This window comes from Armigeres subalbatus, chromosome 1 (genome assembly GCF_024139115.2).
Source record: "Armigeres subalbatus isolate Guangzhou_Male chromosome 1, GZ_Asu_2, whole genome shotgun sequence".
NCBI lineage: Eukaryota > Metazoa > Arthropoda > Insecta > Diptera > Culicidae > Armigeres > Armigeres subalbatus.
Genome location: NC_085139.1, coordinates 277,514,866 through 277,538,248, shown reverse-complemented (window position 1 = coordinate 277,538,248; position 23,383 = coordinate 277,514,866). Strand labels below are relative to the sequence as shown.

The window sequence follows — 23,383 nt, the reverse complement described above, 5'->3', positions numbered from 1 at the left end:
TGGTTATGGTCAAATATGTCAGATTTGAATAAGCGAGGAAATAGAAACGGAGGCTTGGTACTTACTGGTACGATCCATGCGTGTTGACACACTTGCCACCGTTGGCACAAGGGCTCTTGATGCACTCCTCGATATCCTCGGAGCACGTCGAGCCCTTGAACCCCTTCGGGCAGATGCATTTGACATGCCCGGTTGGGGACAGTGTGCAAGTGCCTCCGTTGCGACACGGAGATGACGCGCAGAGGTTCTGCTTGTCACAGAACTTCCCTGTAATCGGAAATAAAACAACAAATTAGAAATCGAACAACTATTTGGTTCCCATACGAACTTACCCGAATATCCGGTGGCGCAGAGGCACGTGTACTCGGTCAGCGTTTTCAGCTTGCAGGTACTGCCGTTGCTGCACGGAGACGAATCGCACGCGTTCTTAACCGGAATTTCGCACAAACTTTCGGTGTACCCGATCGGACAACGACACGAAAATGACGGAATGCCATCGCGGAACGTCACCTCGCAGGTCCCACCGTTCTGACACCGGGGACCCGCACCGATGTGACACGGATTCGTAAACTCACAAAATTCACCGGTATGTCGCGATGTGCAGCTGTGGAAGGAAAAGAAATGAAAAGAAAAATGTTAGAATAATCGCATAAACAATGCCGGGGGAAATATGAAGACCTCACAGGGCGACATGGCGGTGATGATTTTGTGAACTCCACAATCGGAAACATGAGCTTCGAGCAACCGTGTGAAGGAAACCAATCCAATCATCGTCGTCGCCACATCACGCTGCGATGAACTTCCCGATGTCTGATTAGTTTTCTATCGATCGTAGTTTCGAACAGAATTGAAATAAATGGGGGCCAACAAGGGCCTTTGAGCTGCGAACAATGGAATTCTAAACACCGCTTCAAAATCGATCGGACACGGTCATTAGTCACGTGCTTCCCCGTCTGGAAAAGATCGCGCAGACTGATCGTTCTGTTATTTACGAATTACAACGCACAGTGTTATTGTTTCAATTCGTCAAAATAACTGATTGATAAACGATACGCACGATTCGCAGAAGCCGTATACAGAGCTTGGTCACTGCACTGACCAAGCGTGAGACATTTTTCGCTCAGATCAGGAACCGATCATCGAACCAATTTCTTCCCGCTCGCCGCTACTGCACCCGGCGCAGACTGCAGCCAGCCACTACTACAGAGTGTGAGAATGAGAAAACTGATCGGTCGCGCGCGTTTCAGATGATTGAGAAATTGTTGTTTGTCTCGTGAATTTTCTCCTTCGTTTCGTCGGCACGTAGCGTACCCACTTCTGTGCATCGCTGACTTGTCTCCACCAAGAGAGATGAAGGGGTGGGGAAGCCTTGTGTGCGAAATGCTGGCTCACATCGCGTGAATATTTTTATGAATGTAGAGTTCCAGCTCCGCCATAGAAGTAGCCAACGAAAAAAAGGTAATACCATCATAACAATATTTTCTATCGTTTTCCCTTAGAGACTTGAAGCAGCATATCTTGTCCAAAATTATTGAGCTTAGTTCAAGCAACAACAAAAATATGTGTAAAAAATCATCGACATTTTGTAAATTTAAAGTGAAATAAAATCTTTTGAACAATAGTAGCTGTTTGAATGAAATAATTAAATGAACAGTATCGCAGAGCTGCAAGCACATGACCTACACAGTATATTGTTGCTCTCAAAAGTAGATGCACAGTTGAGTCACGCCGCCTCGGGTTGAGACCCACTCCTTCTCCTCATCCATTCTCCTCGTTGTTCATAGGCATATCGTGTGACCCTCGGGTGGCGCAAACAGGAACGTTCCCCACACACGACATTCGAGTGTGGGTCATTTTGGCTCCCGGGGCCCGGACGTCATCAAGCATCGCAAAACAGGTGCAAGACTTTACTCTCTACTGGGAAAAACAACGACACACGATTCTGCCCGACAGTCAGAGTCAGTGGTGACAGCCCACAAAGTCCCATTAGATAATACGACGCTGCTCGGGGTCCCCGGCGAGCGATGACAAATGGCGTCAATCGATCTCGTCGCTCTAATGAGTGTTCCGTTTTCCAGGGCATCCGTCTCTCCATGTCGTCGTTCAAACTCTTGCAATCACTTCAAAATCGATTACGGCGCGACGACACCGACTTTCTCCCTTGCCTTCTGCTCTTACCCCGAACTAGAAGGTTTTTTGACATTTCAAACGATCACGATTTTGACGAGCATTCACATGGGCTTAAAACATAGTTGCCTGTCTCGCCGGCAGTGTGATAACGATCGATCAAAACGAGGGACCCCATAAAAAACAAATCCAACCAGGGTTTGGGGTCTCACTTGAGCAGCGCAGACGCCTTTCGAGATCACGAGATGAATGTAAAGGGAGTAAATTGCGGTTCCTCATCCTACGTTGCTAATGTATGCATGATCGTCGTCATCGTCAGCCCCGATCGTACCGAGCGCGCGATGATGTGAAAATGATATTTATGAGCGCCATTTTTCTCCACTCAGCCACAGCGACGTTCATTGACTCCCTGCCCGATAATGGAACTTTGCGGTTCCAGACCTTGAGCGACCCTTTTTTTCCGATCCCACACAGATTGAATAACCTCACGAGGAAAAATGAAGAGCCATCAACGAAACCGATCGAAACGGGAAACCGCAAGTTCAAGAATGGGATCGCCATGCGAAATGGGAATAAGTAAGAGACGACAAAGTCTAATCTACATGGGGCGCACTCAAAAAGTAACACTTTGGAAGCCTACGCGTCAGAACAAAGACAGACCCAGGCGTGGCGGTGGAATGGATCATAATGGACCTCTAATAACAATAACAATATCATTGCAGGCAATAATCGTAAAACTTTGACTGGGCAGCAGGGCGAGGAACGGCACGGGCGGCGCTTTCGACGATGGTGATGAAGATGATGATGATCGCGGCCGCTGCGACGGCTGGGATAATGGCATTATCAAGTCGGGGGGAAGCAGTTCGAGCTGCCACCAACTGGGCCGTAGCAAATTGGCCACTCATTGTTGTCCGCGCTATTAGATAATATTTCCTCCCGGTTCGCCTACTATTATTAGGTCGCCATCACCGAGTGCGAGAAATTACAGGAATAATGATTTTTATGGCAGTCCGCAGGAGCCTGATGGGAGAATGCGGTGTAGTCGGGTTCCACGCGTAGCAAAGCCGCCGGGATACGTGGCCGTTCCGAGAGACACGTCCAGGCGTGAAAAAATCGTCGGAAATTAGCTCATTAGGAATCGACCTTCACAGCAAGAGAACTCGGTGAGAATGATAACATTTTCCCATTGGGATTTAAACGCATTTCTACAGATTCATATTTTTTTTAAACAAACTAGGATTCGGAATAACTGTGCTATCATAATTTATTATATAGAAAGAAAGATTTGATTCGCAACGGGCCTGTCATGTAGCTACCGCTCCAGTGTTATTTGTAGGTGGTTGTGCGTTCAATAAAGCCAGTTTCTTTCCTAATGTGTATCCAATCTATAACTGAGTTTACTTTCTATCGCTCGCTGTGTATTTCTAAATGTTCTATAACAATTAGGCACCACACTGCTTCCTTCATCTCATATTCAATCATTGAAATTGAAGATGGTGCACGCACGTTTTTATCCTTCAGAACAATAAAAAAAACTTCGAAATCTGCACATGACTAATCAAGAGAAATCTGATACCTGATAAAGAAATTGAAGGACTCAGATTGCGAAAGGGATATTCCAAAGGAAGTTTTCTAGGAAATCCGAAGGAATTTATTTTCCTACGAAATTCACAGGAATTGCCCTCGAGAGCTCTAAGCAGAGTTGAAAATAGTCGTCAGGACAGTAGAAACGTGAGGGCTACGAAATGGTGATTTGACATCTGGGAAGGGACGTCCAACATAGCTCTGGTCCTCACAAATGCAACCAACAAGAGAAAAAGCACGTAGAAGGGCGCAACTTGCAGGGCGTGTCTATGATGTGGTGAGGTTTGACCCTGGGCTCTGTTGAACTTCTATAAAAGCTGCATGCATCGGCAACCAGGCCCTACAACAGCGACCATGTGCCGCTTCAAGGCTTATTCTCATTGTGCCCTAGCCGGGACCGGGCTTGAGGGGACTTCGACTTCGACGGGGGCTTACAAGCGCTACAAAATTGGCCGGACTTGTGGGTTTATATCCAGCTGAGCATCTAATCATTTAGGACTCGGTTCATCAGCCCGATGTGCATCGTTTCATAGTGATGTACAATAAGGACCATTTGAATGACACCTAGCAAACGACTATTTTCTTTGATTTCGTTTATTCCAGATAAACTCGCTTTGCAATAGTGTTTCTTGTTGATGATTCGTGAAGTAATATGCAAATGAACGCCGAAACGTTCATCACAGTCAATTCACTCCAGTCCACGATTCTCAGCCGTCCCGGTGGAAAAAGGCTCTTCCGACAACCATCTTCAAGCAAGTACACTGTTAGTAGGTTCGGCTCACTGCCTGATGTCTTCAGCCGAGTGGATGGAATGTTATTGACCCTTGACGGATGTCTCTTCAAGTCATCAGAAGAAGCGAACTCCAAAGTCTGATTTCAATCAATCTTGGTGGACGCCTGAGCTACGTAACCTGCGCAACAATCTTCGTAAGCGACGCAGATGATACTTCCTGACAAAGAACGTCTCTAACAGGGACAGACAGTGATTTCGAGATGGAATACAAGGCAATCGTTTCTGCTGCCCACGAAAACTATGTGCCCAGAGTTCAAGAATGACAACGGAATCCGAAACGAAAGTTTGGTGATTTTTAGGCAGCTAACCTTTTTGCAGCGTTCTTCGAAAGTGTTTTCAGCAGAGGATCTCTTGTCCGTCCGCATTTCTAGAACTGTTTTGGACAAATACCATCCTACAACATCAGCTTGCCATATTTTTCTCCAGATGAGATACAAATAGCCTTGCTGAGCAGAGAAACCAAATCTCTATGAAAATACGCACTTATTTTAATTCCGTTTTTCAGGGATTGAATCGTAAAGAGAAAGAACAAGCCTCTCTTTTATCATCTTTGTATACATATACGATATGTAGCATACCGTGAGACTTTTTTTTCGCAAGCAGTCATGATAGAGAACTGATTCGGGAGGCTATACCCCATGATAAATTTCTTTTAGAAAGCTCCAAATGCATGGATCACTGGCTCTGATGATGCATTTCAACTTGTTCTACACAGCTGTGCAGTAACCAACACGAAAGGAGCAAAAACAAAGCGAGAATCACCATTTTTCTGTAAGGGCTGCATATCCGATTCTGTTTTTTCGCACTTGTATACAAGTTTGATAAATTTGTTATTATGGCTTGTTATGATTCGGAACAGTTTTTGCCTCTCTTTTATCGTTGTTCGTTATCTATTGAGAGCGATTTCTGCAGACTCTGCCGTTTTTACAACAAATGTACGTACTACATAAAATACAATAATCAATGTGCATTGTGCATTTTGCAAGGCCCATTTTACAAAATTTAAACTTCATTCTCAAAGTGCTTTGCAGAGGAAATTAACCACATTTCTTCGAAATTCGCCATTTTGTGAATTCAATTCCGTTTTTTACAACAAATGTACGTACTAAATGAAATTCAATAACCCATAAGCATTCTGTAAGGCCCATTATATGAAATTCAAACTTTATTCTCAAAGCGAGGAGCTTTGCAGAGGAAAGAAATCAAATATATCCAGAGCTTGAATTAATGAGGCTAAGGGGATTTCATGCAAGTTGATTTAGCAAAAAAAAACGACACTGTACCCCATGTTATTATTATAAACAAACTGAATCACATAAGATTCCTTGTTTAGATCACAGAGTTGCAATCTTATCTAGGCTTTTGTGGCGATTAACTGCAGGCCTTCCAATACCTTTACAATGACATCTGGAGTACCTCAAGGCAGCGTCATCGGTCCTCTAAAAACCTAAAGCAAAATTTTGTTTAGCTTATGTTGTAAGTGCAAATCTGATTTCAGAATGACCATCCTCAATTTTTGTTCTTATCATCTCGTACAACCCGAATAAAAAAGTCCAATAGAATTACAATAGAAATTATTGTAACAATACGATGAATTTAATTGTAATTACAATAAAATCTATTGATGCTCACAATAGTATAACAATTAGGAATATTGTTTTCCACCATAAATCCTATTGTAAATGATAGTTTTACAATAGAAAATAGGGGTTGTTAGTTACCGTAACAATAAAAAAAATAGTTTTTTTTTCTCGAATAAATTTTAGCAATTACAATAAAATCTATTGTAATTCTATTGTCAACATTTTTCTATCAATATATTTTTTTAATTGGTACAATAGAAGAACAATAGAATTGATTGTTCATCAATAAAATGTATTGTAATTTTATGATATTTTAATGTAATTCTATTGTACTTTCTATTCCGGAATATATGTTTTCAAAAAGTATAGCCACAGATTGATATTTTATGTTTATGTTTTAATTTGATGACAATCCACTTGATGGAGGTCATCCTTGTCGTCGTTTCGTCGATCTGCAAACGTAAAGCTAAGAGGGTTCGTCGTGTTATTCGTCCTCGAATTCTAGGAGTAGTTCTTGGAAGAATTCCTGAAGGAATTCCCGGGTGAGTTCTTGGAGAAATCCCTGGAGAGATTTCATTAGGAGCTTCCGCAGTAGTCCATGGAGGTATTCCTGAAGACATTCTCGAAATAATTCTAGAGAGTGTTTCCGGATGGTTACATGGAGAAATTGTTGTTGGAGTATTTGTTGTATTCATGGGAGAAAATACGGATCCATGTAAGAATCCTGGTGAGATTTTAGGAGGGATTCCTGGAGCTATTGTCGGAGGGGTTTCAGTAGGAATTCCTGGAGAGATTTTAGGAGAAATTTCTAGAGGAGTTCTTGAAGAAAATTGTGGAGGCATTCTCGCAAGAATTCTAGGAAGTATTCGCGGAATTCAGGGAAGTTTTTCCAGGGGTATTGCCAGAGAAATTCCTGACGGACCTCCTGGAAAAAAATCCGGAGGGAGTCCAAGAAAGATTCGTGAAGGCATTTGCGGAATAATTCCTGGAAGTGGAAAATTTTAGAAAGGATTTCTGGAGAAGTTAGCGAAGAATTCCTGGAGGAATTTCCGGAGGATTTGTTGGAGGAATTGCTGGAAGGGGGAGTAAATTCGTGGAAATTATTCCAGAAGGTCTTTTACGAAATCTTCCGCTAACTAAATAGGAACGCTGCAAATCTATTTATTCTAATCAACTAAGAAAGGGGCAATGGGTATCACCTTGGGCACTCCAACCACTACTACGTGGTGTGTTACGGGGTGAGATCTACCACGGTTACATTGCCAGCTTCAGGCAAATCCTGGCCCAACGAATAACTTCCTCATTATCCAACTCCGTGGAACTTATGAGGGTGTCGCTAAGTCGGTGGCCTCTCGTTAAGTATGTACCAGTACCATATCAAAATTAAATAAAAATTTAATCAAAAATACAAGATTGAACACACGCACAAAGCACACGCCAGTGTTTAACGGAATCTGTTTGGAAACTCGGTACTTGAAATGTTGGAACTCCGTTAGGACATGCACGAGTTGTCCTCCTTGATCAAGAGCTGCAAATACTGAAGGTTGGAGGTTGCAGCACTTCAGGAGATCCGATTGCAAGGTACAGATGAAGAGAAATTCAGCCAAGTGAACCCAATCTCACAGTGATGCGATACTGCAGAGTCGAATCATTAGATAGATGGCAGACCGCATCGTGCTTTCGTGCTGTGCGGTTCTTTCTCTCTTTGCGGAAGGAAGTTTTTAATACTACCCGAAGCTATTTTAATTTCAACGGTGCTTCTTAGCGCTATTTGTACCCACTGATCCCGTTACGATCTTTGCAAGGACCCGTGCCTTCGTTTTACGTTGGACCCGTTTGCGGAAGTAAAATTCCGACAAGCGGTGGTAATCCTGCAGGGACACCGTTCTGGGAAAAAACCTCTTAGAAGGTCACGTCTCTACGCTCAGCAATGAGTATTAACAAAAACAAGAGGAAGGGGGAGTATCTGAATTCTCCACTTCCTTCAAAGAAACAAGGTTTCAAGACCGTCCTGCCCAAGCGCGGAAAAAATAGAAGGAAGCTGGAGAATTCAGATATTCCTTCTAACTCTAATATCGGAAATAATTCTTCTCCAATCGAACTGAGCAATCAGTTCGATTTGATTAATGATGAAATTGAGCAAATCGAATCTACCTCTAGCCCAGGTGATTCGATTCATGCGAAAAAGCAAAGGATTCCGCCAATTGTGGTATCTGTTGCCGAGTTTTCTGGCTTCCGGAATGAGATTTTGAGTAACCTTCAGGGGATCAAGGTTTCATTTCAGATTGCTAGGAAGGGTGACTGCCGCGTTTTGCCGGGATCCTTTGACGATCGCAAACGTCTTCTTCAGTATTTAACTGAGAAGCGCCATAAATTCTTCACATACGACGACAAAACTGAGCGATTGTTCAAAGTCGTCTTGAAAGGTCTCCCCAGTGATGACAAATCACTGGATGAGATTAAAATTGAAATTTCTCAATTACTTGGATTTTCACCAGTCCAAGTAATTAAGATGAAAAAGAAATCCCATTCTGGTACTTCCCAGAGGGGCATTTCTCAAGAATTTTATTTAGTTCATTTTAACAAAAGTGAACTAAATAATATGAAAAGTTTGGAAAAGGCCTGTATTATGTCTCATGTCCGTGTTACATGGGAACATTTCCGCAGGCCTGGGGAAATTTCCAAAACCCCACCCAGTGCCGTAAGTGCCAAAAGTGGGGTCATGGAACCAAACATTGTCACATGGATGCTAAATGCATGATTTGTGGTGGAACCTCTCACGCCAAGGACGCATGTCCTGTGAGAGAAGATTCCAATAAATTTAAGTGCGCAAACTGTGGGGGCAATCATAAATCCAATTTCTGGGAATGCCCTTCACGCAAAAAGTTTTGAATTCCCGTGCAAAATTGATGACGGGAAATTCCAATCGGATCCCAGATTCGACGGGTAGAAATTTTTCAAACGCTCAAATTTCGAAACCGGTTACCGGTCGAGCAATTCATACCCACCACAATTCACAAACAAATTTTGCCGCTCGTCAACGGGTAGCAAGCACTTCAGTAAATTCCAATTTTTCCAATGTACCTACGTATGCAAACATCGCTGCTGGTAGACCAAATTTCTCTTCTCAAAATGAGGTTTATACCCATGTCCCAACGGAAAATAACGGTCATGTTGTTGATTCAGGTCGCATGACTGCTTTCGATTTTGATGTTTTAACTGAACAATTGCATCACATGATTGATGCAATGTTCAAAGCAAATACCATTCCTGAAGCTGTTCAGGTTGGTATAAAGTACACACAAAAAATTGTTATCGGACTCCGTTTCAATGGATCCAAATAATTGTGTGAAAGTTCTAAATTGGAATGCCCGCTCTCTAAAGGGTAAGGAAGATGAATTATTCAACTTCCTTTCAGTGCATAATGTGCATATTGCCATTATAACTGAAACGTATTTAAAACCAGGACTCTCCATTAAAAGAGATCCAAACTATTTTATCTACAGAAATGATCGTCTTGACAGCGCCTGTGGTGGGGTCGCCATTGTCATTAATAGACGTATCAAACATAAATTATTTTCTTCGTTTGAAACCAAAGTTGGGAGTTTCTGTTGAAACAAATTTTGGACAATTTTCCTTCATTGCAGCCTACTTGCCTTTTTCAATGCAATGGGCAGCAAAAGAATTTGTTGAAAGCTGATCTTCAAATTCTGACTCGCAACAAATCAAAATTCTTCGTAATTGGTGACTTCAATGCCAAACACCGTTCATGGAATAATGCTCAAAGCAATTCCAATGGTAAAATTTTATTTGAAGATTGTTCTGCGGGATATTATACTATTCAATATCCCAATGGACCAACTTGTTTTTCTTCCAGTCGAAATCCTTCTACAATTGATTTAGTTTTAACGGATTCAAGTCAGCTGTGTGGCCAATTGGTAACTCATGCTGACTTTGACTCTGATCACCTTCCTGTGACATTTGAAATCTCACAAGAAGCCATTTATAATCCAATCAGCTCTACTTTTTAATTATCATAGAGCTGATTGGGATTCTGAGAAACGTATATCGAAAGGAATTTTGATGTTGATATTCCTCTCGATACCAAAAGTGATATTGACAATGCTCTCGTATCTTTGACAAATTTAATTGTCGAAGCCAGGGGCATTGCAATTCCGAAATGTGAAGTTAAATTCAACTCCATTATTATTGACGACGATCTTCAGCTACTGATCCGTCTTAAAAATGTGAGAAGAAGGCAATACCAAAGAACTCGCGATCCCGGGTTGAAAGTTATTTGGCGAGATTTGCAAAATGAAATTAAAAAACGTTTCGCTATTCTGAGAAATACCAACTTTGAGAATAGTGTCTCGAAGTTGGATCCCAGTTCGAACCCTTTTGAAAATAAAAAAAAATTCTAAAAAACCCAAAAAAGCCAATCCCGGCGCTAAAAGAGGAAAAAAAAATTTTATTAAAAAAGGGAAAAAAGGCTAAAAACCTTGCTCAGCAGTTCGAGAGTGCCCATAATTTTAGTCTAGGTCTCACTAGTCCAATTGAGGATCAGGTTACACGGAGCTTCGAAGACATTCTCAATCAAGATAATGTTTTTGACCTTCGTTGGGAACTAATTTGGATGAAGTGAGATCTATTACTAGAAAATTTAAAAATATGAAAGCCCAGGGTGATGATGGTATTTTCTACATACTTATCAAAAACTACCTGAGAGCTCTTTATCCTTTTGGTTAATTTATTTAGCAAATGTTTTCAATTGGCATACTTTCCAGATAAATGGAAAAACGCCAAAGTTGTTCCAATTTTGAAGCCGGACAAAAATCCAGCTGAGGCTTCTGAGTTATCGCTCAATCAGTTTGCTTTCTTCAATGAGCAAACTGTTTGAAAGATTATTTTAAATAGAATGATGGTTCATATTAATGACAATTCTATTTTTGCTGATGAGCAATTTGGTTTTCGCCATGGGCATTCAACCACTCATCAGTTATTAAGAATTACGAACTTAATTCGGCTCAACAAATCTGAAGGATATTCGACTGGAGTTGCTCTTCTTGATATAGAGAAAGCATTTGACAGTGTTTGGCATGAAGGTTTGATTGTAAAATTGATGAATTTTTAATTTTCCTCTGTACATCATTAAACTGATCCAAAATTATTTATCAGATCGCTCACTGCAGGTAAACTATCAGAATTCTAAATCTGATAGATTACCTGTAAGGGCTGGTGTCCCCAAGGCAGCATACTGGGGCCCATATTGTATAACATTTTTACTTCTGACTTACCTGATTTACCACCAGGGTGTCAAAATCTTTGTTTGCAGATGACACGGGCCTTTCAGCCAAAGGGCGAAGCCTTTCGTGTCATTTGTAGTAGATTGCAAAAAAGTTTGGATATTTTCTCCACTTACTTGCAAAATGGAAAATTTCCCTGAATGCTTCCAAAACTCAGCTTATAATTTTCCCACATAAGCCGAGAGCTTCTTATTTGAAACCTTCTAGCAGACATATTGTCACTATGAATGGGGTTCCAATTAATTGGTCTAGCGAAGCTAAATATTTAGGACTTCTGCTAGATCAAAAATAACTTTTAAAAAATCACATTGAAGGCCTTCAAGCCAAATGTAACAAATATATTAAGTGTCTATATCCACTTATAAACAGAAAATCAAAACTTTGTCTTAAGAACAAACTTTTGATTTACAAACAAATTTTAGACCTGCCATGTTGTATGCTGTGCCAATATGGGCTAGTTGCTGCAATACCAGAAAGAAGGCACTCCAGAGGATTCAAAATAAAATTTTGAAAATGATTCTGAAGTTGCCTCCGTGGTATAGTACCAATGAACTTAATAGAATTTCTAATATTGAGACATTGCAACAAATGTCCAACAAAATAATTTCCAATTTTAGACAAAAATCGTTGCAATCTTCTATTGCAACGATTAACTCCTTGTACCCTTAGCATAAAATAGGTTAAGTTTAGTTTAAGTAGAAAACATTGTAATTCCTACATGGTTCAATTCAACCAGAGGAAAAAATTCTAACTGCTAGAGGCAATTGAAATGTATTAATAATAACTTAAAGCGTAACATAGCAAATAAGGATGATAGTGTTAAGAAAACACGGAACACCTAGTCTAAGAGATGAATGCATGTATTAGATAATTAGCAAATAAAATTAGTTAAAAAAAAAAAAAAAAAAAAAAAAAATAAAAAGATGGCGGCCAGTGATCGCATCTGCGTGTTGAGAATTAAGGGCAAGTACTTCAACTACAGCTTGATCCATCGGTACTCACCAACCAACGACAAACCAGATGGTCTGAAAGCGAGATCTATGGGCGTCTTGAATAAAAAAAAACCTGCACAGGTCGTAAAGGAAGTATTCTTGCTCCCAGTCATTGGGAAGGAAGAGTCTCTACGCATATACAAATGACAACAACCTGAGGCTAGTTAATTTTGTAGCATCCAAGGAAAAAGCTATTTATGGCTTTGTCGGCGAATACCGAAGCAGATTTCGAGAAGGACGATCAACCACGGGTCAGATTTTTACTCTGCGACAAATCCTTGATACATTCTGGGAATACAACTTGCGGACTCATCACCTGTTTGCGGACTTTAAGGCAATGTACGTCTTACTTTTAGAACCAGGCTACTGACATCCTGTTGTTTAGCCCATAGCCAGATCGTAGCCAGGATGTCCCAGGATGTTTTTCATATTGCTTTTCAATGATGACAGCGGGGCATTGATAATGATGACACGAGGGTTGTCACAGGCTCGGTTAGAACTATCAATTTTTGCTAATTTACTTCTAAAATGAAAACAAAAATATTCTAATACCCTGACACTGGTTGAAAAATAAAGAACTTTAAATTGAGTTCAGTCTACAAATAGTTCTATGAGAGTGTTCGTGAGATTCAAGCGTTTGGGTGCATGAAAACCAATACAATAGATTCGAAATTATTCTGAAATGGCAAGATTCAATAACATGTATGTCACCAGACGGACGTTGAAAACATTTTTGATTCGTGCACACGTGCGTGCACACGCACCCACGGAGAGCTGCTGTCATAACAATTCGCTCCGGCCATTTGGGGCCACACAGGAATGGCCATCGGAAGCAGGAGGGCCAAAAATGCAACTGTGGGCCAACCTGAATTTGATTATTGTGAACAGAAAAGAAGAAAAATTTGCAATGAACAATGATAGACATTAATGACATTTTAACAAAGCAAATATTTAGTTACCGAAATTCCTCGATGCAGATGCTCCAATTTAACAATACCGTCAGATGGATGCCATCATTTCAAATATTAAGTTGTTTTAAGCTATTTAACTTCTATAGACAACAGTTTAAAAAAGTCAAATCCAAATTATCCATTCCAAATGACAAAATCCAATCCAAATAATTCACTGCCGTAATGACCGCGAGATTACGGCATAATAAACTTTTGTTTTTTTTTATAAAACAAGCAAATTAATCTCAAATCTACACAGCATCCATACCATATCTTCTGGTCATTAGAGCAAAAGGGACCCTATGGAATTTGGTCAATCAGTTGACCGTGGATGTAGTCTCTGAAGAAATCAACTGGGAAAAGCTGAATTATTTCAAACCAGCGAACTTGGAAGTAAATTGCCCTTACTACTGTGAAATATTACGTTCCCAGAAGTACCTCGGTAACCATAATCGAATCCGGCGGAATAAAATTTCATGATTTTTGAAAAAAATATCAAATATGATAGTGCCAGTTGTTTTTCTGAATCAACTGATCCCTTGTAACCAGTTCCGAAGGTCCCTGAGAAATCAAAAAAGTGGTCAAAATTGAAATTAATCCGAATGACACGTTGATGAGAAAATAAATATTCTTTACTTGCGTTGATCTCGATTACTAACTTTTGGTCTTTGAAGCAAGCTTTGTAGTCGAATTGTTCTTTAACTTATAAAATTGTCCAATTTCCCAAAGCGTTATTCATAATTTCGGATTCCCTTCAAAAGGCTGTCGCTATTGACAGATCTAATAAATACGAAATGCAAATCAACTAGTTTGTTTTTAAATTACCTTTTACATCAATAAAAATGCGTATGCTTTGATGGATTGGTGTTCATCGAAGTGTCGAATTCTCGGAGTTTTGGAGTGGGAAATACTGCGTTCAATACTTGGCGGTGTGGTGGAAAATCGTGAATGGCTCAGACGCATTAAACACAGATTGTACCAAGTGTACGTATACAGAGATGCAGACAGTGGCAGGTTGACAAAATACAGCAGAATGCAGTCGGCTGAACATGCAGTGCGCATACCGGAAGATTGTTTAACTGAGAACCTGGAAGAAATCGTCAGCTCCGAGGCAGATTCCACAGCAATTGAAGAAGGTGCGCGTGCAGGGAGACTGGCGATTGGAGGCCCAAGAACAAGCGACCTGGAATATGACAATACATTCGGTTTTGTTCCGGACAAAACGAAGTGCACGACCATCATAGGAATAGGTAGGTTCCCTTTGGAAAATCCGGAGGAGTTTCGCCGAGACCTTTGAGGAAATTTCACTCTAAAGTTTGGGAAGTATACCTCAGATTATTTCCTAATATCGGATCCCTTAATACAGAATCCTCAATCAAAACAAAATCACGATTTGTATTGTTCAAACAGAAACCCCGAATCAGAACTACCTGTTCCATCAGACTGTGTGCACAGTCGCACTAATTGAGCATAATTGGGCGCGTTCTCTGTGCAGTAATTACAGCGTAAAACTCGCCTTCGTTTTCCCAAAAAAAGCCAAAACAAACCAAAAAGGAAACCAGAAGAAAGGAAAAAGTTTTTATGCCTCGACATTTTTGACAGGTTCGCTTTCGATGTGCGCTTTGTTTCGCATTCGGCGTGAGCAGTATCGCGCGCAACCAATCGACCGATTGCGCTGCTGATGCTGGCTGGTCCATTAAGGTCGATAGGAAACCTTCTCATGAGGCACAACAACTACAATCCATTTACGAACGATCAATTAAGGTCCGGTGCTGCACTCATCGCGCCTGCCAGTCTCAAGTGCTTCTGCTTCATGGGTAGATGCTATTTGGGGAGAGGCGTGTCCTCCCACACAACACTATTGAGCTATTAGAATGCGGTGCTCGCAAGGAGCCTAACTTCGGCTCACGATTAGCTGGAAATGATTGACAGTTTATCCGAAGAACTTGTTACGCTCAAAATGCTCCCAACAAGCGGTGGCGATGCTGATGTGCGATCGTCGTCCATTAAGTGCCACACTTTGTGTGCGCTGGGCTCTCACATTTGCAATCAATTTCAGCCGAGTGGAAAACTGTTTAATTGAGCCTTAAAAGCAATTTCGATTGATCGATCGATCGATAAATTATGTTTGCAAGGCAAACGGCTTCCGCGAGATCCAAACCGCATACACGTCATTCGCACACACACGTCACACGTCGATGCGGAGCAGAACCCTTGCAGCAAAAGCGTTTGGCAACAAACAGTCCGTTCATAGATTTGTCTCTGGAAAGACTTTCTAATAGCCTGACGGGCTTGGCCCGTGCATACAAGATAACGATCTGAGAGTTACGCGCTGCGAAAAAAAACAGAGCCTCACCTCTTTTTTCCTCAATCTAACGTCACTTACTATCGCTGTCGCTAGATCTTCTACGCTGCATCGCAATGAGCGTCAGTGAAACACCTTTTCTACCACTTATTGAAATCGAGATGGCATAGATGATTCGGTTTCGATCTTTTTTCTGTACTTAATTACCAATTGATCGGACGTCAGAGATCTCGGCAGCCCACTTTTGACAGCTCTCGATTCTGCTGCATGGGCTGGAATTAATTATATAAATTAATACATTTAAAAAAAACTCTAAATCTAGCTGGATATCGACCGTTTGTCCTTGATTGGATTAGTTGGTTTCACAAGTGGATTAAAATTTTCACACTCAAACGCCTGGCAAGTCTCATGTGAAAGCCCCTTCAAGTGAGTCACCCACCCGCTCGCTTCGAATGGATTGGGCAACTGGTAGTGGGTCGGTTAAGCTGCAGCTGCACGACAACTGTTGCCGCTAGCTACCGTGGTGCTCTGAGCTAACAGGATGTTGGTCGTTCGGAGATCGTGACGCCATTAAGTCAGATCGAGTGAGACACAGGCAAATATTAATATCATGCTCCATAGAGATTCAGATCGTCGTCAACATAATTGCTGACTTGGCGCTACTACTGGTTTTGCTCTAGCCCTCTCGAAAGGGTTCGAAAACTTGTTTACAGTCACAGCCAGTCTGGCGGTGTTGATGTAAATAAATCATTCTCGTCCGGACGGGTCGGTTAGTTCAAGCATCGTTCGCTCAGCTCAGCATCTTTGGTAAACAAAGTGTCATTCTTGCACCGCGCTAAACTAAACTTCCGAGAATGTTTACATTCGAAAAGCTTTTAATTACATCTTTGTTTAAGCTGATTAGTGCCCATGCAGCACTTTATTCGATGACTGACTGGTGGGAAAATTGATCGACGGAGCTCTCTAATTCGCCATCAGACCACGAAAATGCTACCTTCCGGCTTTTTCTGCCGGATCTTCGCAACTTCCACCTGTTTCAACCGAACAAACATCATAAATTATTTCCCCTTCCGATTGGGGAATTTGAAGGCGACCCATTTCCAAGACGGCGAGCCACCCAAAAAGTCATATAAATTAAATTACTTAATTATGCTACTTTGTCGTTTCCAAAACCGATTTCGAGAGGCACACCATTCCTCAGAAATTTACGATCATGATTCGAAACTTAGTGCATAGAGCTAGATCCAGGAAGAAAACATCATAAAACCCTTCCACTGCGAAGTTGACGCTGAAACCTTGGGGTCCCACGACCCTTCGAACTAAACTGCAATGACGGTCGTGCGTCTGGTGTCTGTGACAGTGATGGGGGGCAGCACTTTCACTCCAACCCAAATCTGCTTTCAACGAAATTTAATAAAATTTGACAGCAATGTCTTAGATTTTTCTGCTAGTTAGGACCCCTGCCACTCGAAAGTCAAAACACTCGAACCGGTTCGGCGGCAACGGTCCAGATCGCCAAAAGTGCACACAGCCAGTCTGCCGAGGATCGCAGGAAGACGAACAGCGATGCGTTCCAAGAATGCTGCGTCTGCGCGCTGAATCAAGATACTGCGTCCGCAGTGCCCTAAGGGCTCAAATACGAGTTTGTTTTCGGGGTCTCTCTTTTCCCGCGGTGTTTCGTTTGTTGATCTTTCATCGAGCTCGAGCTGCAGGCCAGCATCCACCAACCAGGCAGAGCAGGGCCAAACATGCGCGATCACTCCGAACGAAGAAAATGTGCGTGAGCGAACGAGCGAAAAAAAAAAACTTTTTTACATTGTTGCCATATTTCATTCCGGTTCAGTCTCGCGCAATCGGTTTTTATTTCTCACACTGATCTTCGCCAAAACAGGGAGCCAGGCAGGGGGAAGATCAAGCAGTTCGGGGACGAGTCTGCGCGTTTTTGGTCGTTGCTGTCAACTCGTCATAAAACGTTTTCGATCGGACCGGCACTAAAAAAGTGCAATACCGATCGGTGGATCGATTGCTGAATCCATTAATGGACATTTTTTGTTGACCCCGATGAACCTGAGTTGACACTTCTGCCGTCGAGGAAACCGGTTGCCTAACGGTTTCGAATCGGGTCAAACGCGTGCGCAGGGTAAGAACCCTTTTCGGACGACTTCGTCTCGTCTCGATCCCACCAACCGGTCCCTATTCCACTGGTCAATCGATCCGGGTTCTCACTGGCCACATTATAATTGGATCGATTTTCATCCAGTTGTCACGAATTTGGGCGAATGAAGGGCCAATCAACTACCATCAATGCAGTCTTTTTCCTCTCCCATTCGACTCCTTGTGCACCATACGTGAAGGCGCGAGGAACCGTTAAACTCGATCACTTCGATTACTGCCAGTGAGATGGACAATTAAATCGAATTATTAGCCTTAAAGTTGGGTTTGAACTCAGACGCTCGATTGGCCAATTGTCTGCCGGCGATTCTGCTCCGCTGCGTTAATTCAATTTGCTGCAGTGAACCCCACCGGAATGGATTGATTGGGCCGCAATAATTGAGGCGCAAAAAATGAACGAGATGGAACATTTTCGATACAGTGAAAAAGTGATTGAACCTCGGCAGCTTTCGACCAAATCGTCGATGTTTGAATTTTTCGGTATACGATGACAGGTGTCCGGCGTGTCGATTAATATTGATCGTTTATTGATTGTACCGTTCGCCGCCAGCGTCTTATCTTTCACCCGTGCTGTTGAGCCAATGGCTGAATAAATCACGGTCTTTGGGTATTTTGGGACGACCATTAGGCTAATCGGATTGGCCTGGGTGATCGAGGTCCAATCAAACGACGAAGGAATACCATTAGGAGGTGATAATGTTTCTTCTTTCGATTAGAATAAGATTCCAATTTAGAGACATTTTTCCTAAGCTGGTGTGGCTGAAGTGGGGAGCGATTATGATTATTTGAAAAATGTTCAATATAGACAAAGCTGTCTAGATAGTCAAGCATAATAACCTATTTGTACGAATGCCGAAACCGGGATATTATCGACACAAAATGAGATGGAAAGTTAAGACGTGGAGACAGCTGCAGAAAATAATCGCTGATTGTTTGCGATTGTAAGGCGTTTTGGGTGGAATCGATTTCGATTTATTTTCGGCTTTACAGCTTTTTCACTACAAACATTTTATTTTATTTCAAAGACCTTCGAATGATCTGAAAACATTAAGTTTTCACAGAGGGTCGTTTAAAGCCATTAAATATTTGGGTTTGAAATTTGAGTAAAGGTAAGATACCCTCAACTGGAGCTGCCGATCTTCAGTATTCAACATTAATGGTTAGAGTTCAACAATAATCGGCAAATGACGGTTCTAATATTGAGATCTATATGTGCTACTTACAGATCAGATAGGACGCCTATTAACGCAGAAGTTCAGTTGTAAGTTGAATGTGCGTCCTTCACTGAGAATTATAATTGGCGCCCAATATATGAAATATTCAGATAAAATCAAATTATACTCCATAAAATAACGTATTCTAACAGCATGATAAGAGCATCATCTAACTAGAGCAGCAGTTAATTGAAAATAACTAAAAAGCCAACGAATCACAGAGCGTTACAATTGGCGCCCAATAGAAACTTAAGTCAAGAAACCTTTATTTCTTCCACTATCATCTAATTATTCGTTTTTTTGCCAATCTTTGACTTATTGACCTTCGGATTTGCAGATAAAAGTTTTATCTATGCACTAAAATAGATTCTCGGAATTTAAATGCTTCCCCTAAACGATGTTCTGTAACTTCCCTCCGTGAACTATCCGCGGGCTGTCTCAAGGTCCCAATGTCCTCGAGCCCCACACCAAAGTCCATGACATCATCTCCCCTTTCCACTGTTGCTGCGCAAACCCGACAGCGCCGCCCAACTGGCTGAGAACTAATCAAAATTCATAACGAACCTACTAAGGTCCAGTATGCTGCGCACGGCCGTCATCGTCGTCGTAGCCGCCACACCGTTTCTCGATGTTTTCGCCCGGACAAGCAGCTATTAACAGCACAGCAGCAGCAAAACCGAAGAAAAAATGTCCAATTGTCGGACGGCGACAACCTACGAGCGAGGGAGCAACAGCGCGGAATCCGATCATCGGAAACCGCGCGGAGAAGAGCGACCATATCGATAAATTATTTAAATTAGCCATCGGCGCAGCAGAAGCGCACAACAAACAATAACACACACTGAAACCACAACAACTTAGGGGGGGAAAAGTCGCGAGAACTGCACGTTTGCTGGCGGAGACCAAATTGGACGAGCAACTTCTCCGTAGGTACCGGGAATAACCCAGTAGGGATTGTAACCGCCGGAGGTCGGAGAAGACGGCCAGACGAAAGCATCATTTATGAATAATTTTTCGATCTGGAAGTCCCTGGAGGCGATCGGCGATAGGAGTGAAGCTCCTCTTCTCGATCGTTCCTTGCGTTTTAGCATACAATGGATCGATCGGCCGGTTTTTTTTTTTCGGAAAGTACCTTTTGGTCCTTCTGTCTTGGACTTCTTGTTTGTTCATATGAGACGATAAAAACTTCGAGGAAGGAATCGATGGAGGAGAATTGGGCTACCGAGTTGCGCGTCTGCTTGTGCTGGACTGTTCACTTTGGTGCGTCATTCCATTGTCGATTTTTGCCGTCGTTGTTCGCCTCCAAAGGAACATTCTGACGGAAAGAATTCAGGTCATTAGTGGATCTGGCAGGATTAAATTATTCAGGAATTAATTAATGTTTTGTCGTTGTTTTGGGTGAGATCTAACAGTACTTCGGACAAAGAACCGTAAAGGATCTTGGCCTTTAAAATAGCGATGTGCAGTGCTGCAATTTGTCATCGATTGTGAAACATTTCACTCCATACCATGAAAATATCACACATCAGTGTCTCACGCTTCTTGCGTCATTTTCCACTGCCTAGAACAGTATCAATGACGGCTCGACAATTCTCTTAAACATCTGTTTATGAAATTATAAACATTATACCAACCAAATTCAATGAGAAAACGTGCTCTACTGGGTGCTTCCTCTAGAAACAACATAATAGAAAAAAGAAAGGAAAATAACATCCATAAAAGCCATAGCAGAGCACCAAGTACTTCCGTTCCTGCACGGTTTCCCCCTCCATGGGCTCGGCGTGTATTCCCAAACAAGAAAAAACGCCGCGATGAAAGAATTTAAAAAGCTTCCATCAGAAGAGGAATTAAAAAAGGGGTAATTACAACAACAAGAACCGCACTTTACGCTCCCGGTTCTTTCGACGCGCGGCAACCGTAGTACAAACACATCCTCCTGTAGAACAACATATCGCTTTCAATCTGTCATCGTCATCAAAAAAGATCACGACATCAGGAGGTACTTGTGCGACATCGAAACCGAATTTGTTGTGCTGTGGGAACCTCGTGGGCGTCACTTTTCCAAGAACGCGCATAGTGTCTGTACGTATTGATAAATAATTCGAGGGGTCCATCGGCCATCGGCGACATTCGGCGCTCGCATATTTAATAAATTATAACAAATGGCTCGACAATCGAATTCGAAGCCGGTGAATCGTGGTGTGGCAAAAGGGTATCCAGTTTTTGGATCCACCGAAAGTGAAGCCACAAACTGATGCGCCGCAAGTGGATCCTGCTGGGAAGCGCGAAGGCTCATCGCCACGGGGCACCCGCGGTCACTCCGGTGATATTTGCGGGTTTGATAATAAAAAAAAACTGATTCCTCAACGACAAAAATGCATATTTGTGTATTTATGATTTTATGGCGTAAGTCACGAAAGGGCAAAGTGCACATGCTTTGCATCAGGTGCAATCGATATTGATCACGGATCACGGATTTCTAATATTCGGGTGCATCACTTCATCATCAATTTATCAATTAAGAGAGGTTTAATTCTACTATGGGTAGAAGTAATTTTGTTTTGCCTTTCTGTATACTGAAAGGCTATAGAACCACTCCAAAACCGAATTTTTGATAGAAGTATCGAGAACCCATAGTGCTGTGAACCAATCGACTTAACTCGACGAACTGAGGTGATGTCTGTATGTATGTGCACAAAAATGTAAGACACACCTTCTGGTACAGTTAACTTTCACACGTTGGGCTTAGCTCGTAGCCCATCTCGTGAAAGACATTCGTTAGTTGGGCTGAGATTTGATTTTTCAAATCAGCGAACACAATAGAAATACAGCGCTGCCAACAGCGAAAAAAGAAAAAAATCTAGCTGTTGACGTTACAATTTGACGTCCACCTTCGTTTTGACTGAGCTTCAGCCCAACTAACGGCCCGAGCAGCTCACATGTTACACATAGATCCCAGTAACTTATATATGACTAGATTCAGTCACAATGAAGTTGCTGTAACCAGTTTCACTTATCTTGTGCTGTTTGGGAGGTTAAATAGTAGCCCATCTAAAGAAAGTCCAACGAGTAAAAGTTGACTGTGCTTGGCAATGTCCGATTTGCTCGCAGGTGGCATTCGCCGTTTAATCCGACAAAATATTGTCGAGAAAAAAACCCTTTGAACAAAAATTTCAAAATGGGTTTTTCCAGCAATCGTTTACACAATTCCGCCAAATGGAATTCGGGTTATCGTGTTATTCGGCCAAGTGACATTCGAACAAATGGCCTTTCGCCGAATGACTTTCGACCAATCGACAGGAAGGGCCATTTGGCCGAAAGGTGTTTGGTCAAATAATTTATTAGACCCAAGATCTGGCCGAAAATGTCATTTAACGAAATGGATATACGACCAAAAATATCGTTTGGTCATTTGTCCGAGAAAGTCGTTTGGCCAAAAATACCGTTCGCTGAAAAGGTCCTATGGCCGAAAAGGTCATTTGGCCTATAAATGGTCATCTAGCTGAATGGCCATTTAGTCATAGGATCCATTCGGCCAAATGGCCTTTTCTGTCAAACGACCACTACGACCAAACGGCATTTTCGGCCTGTTGACAAATTCGGCCAACAGCCTGTTAGAGACAACGGCCGATTGTAGCTTTGGCCAAATTGAATTTTTGGTCCTTTCCCATTTCTTAGTGATTCTCTGAAAATTGTTTGAAGAATTTCCTATGAGCAAAACAAATTTGTTATTTCAACTTCATTTTTTTTTTCAATCCTGCATCGTATGACGTTTTTCGTTTTTATGACTTGAGATTTTATTAGATACGGTGGATGACTCCCACTCGCCATGAAGCTAATTCGATTCTGTTATAATCGCTTTTTCGTCTTTTGTTTCGTAAAAATTTCGTAAGTAAAAACAACCATGAATATTGTTGTTTTGATGTATTATATGCTGGGTTCGTACTTTTCGTTTCGGTGAGACAGAAACAAGTGATTTTCAGACCGAAGGAGAATATTTTTTGGCGGTCTGTGACGATAAACATCTTTCACTCGCTCTTTTTTCCTTAGAGCAGGCCTGAAAAATAAACGAAAATCATGCCAGCTTGATGAAATTCTTTTTTCAGTTCATCATTCTTACGCCTCACTAATTTTTCGCGAAAATTTTCAGTGTGCGTTTATAAAAGAAATTAAGACAGCAATGGGATTCGAACCTAGAACACCAACAAAAATAGCACTGGGTTGCGCTCACTCACCTCCACGTTGACTGCTTATTGGGATATGTATTTATTCCATAAAGGCTACTCTTGTTTGCATTGGTGGAGGCACAAAAAAGATAAAAGATGTGAGAAAACAAGCAAATCAACTTTTCGCAGCTTGA

The 23,383-nt window shown here is 41.8% G+C and overlaps 1 protein-coding gene across 1 annotated transcript in view; it reads right to left on the bottom strand.

Moving 5' to 3' along the window:
- LOC134207629 (neurogenic locus Notch protein) overlaps positions 1-23,383 on the bottom strand; it is a 214,674-nt gene that overhangs the window by 119,911 nt on the left and 71,380 nt on the right. Inside the window, exons 3-4 of the mRNA XM_062683369.1 lie at positions 333-604; positions 66-267 (exon numbers count right to left, since the gene is read on the bottom strand). Coding sequence (XP_062539353.1) covers positions 66-267; positions 333-604 — 474 coding nt within the window. The remainder of the gene's footprint in view (positions 1-65; positions 268-332; positions 605-23,383) is intronic.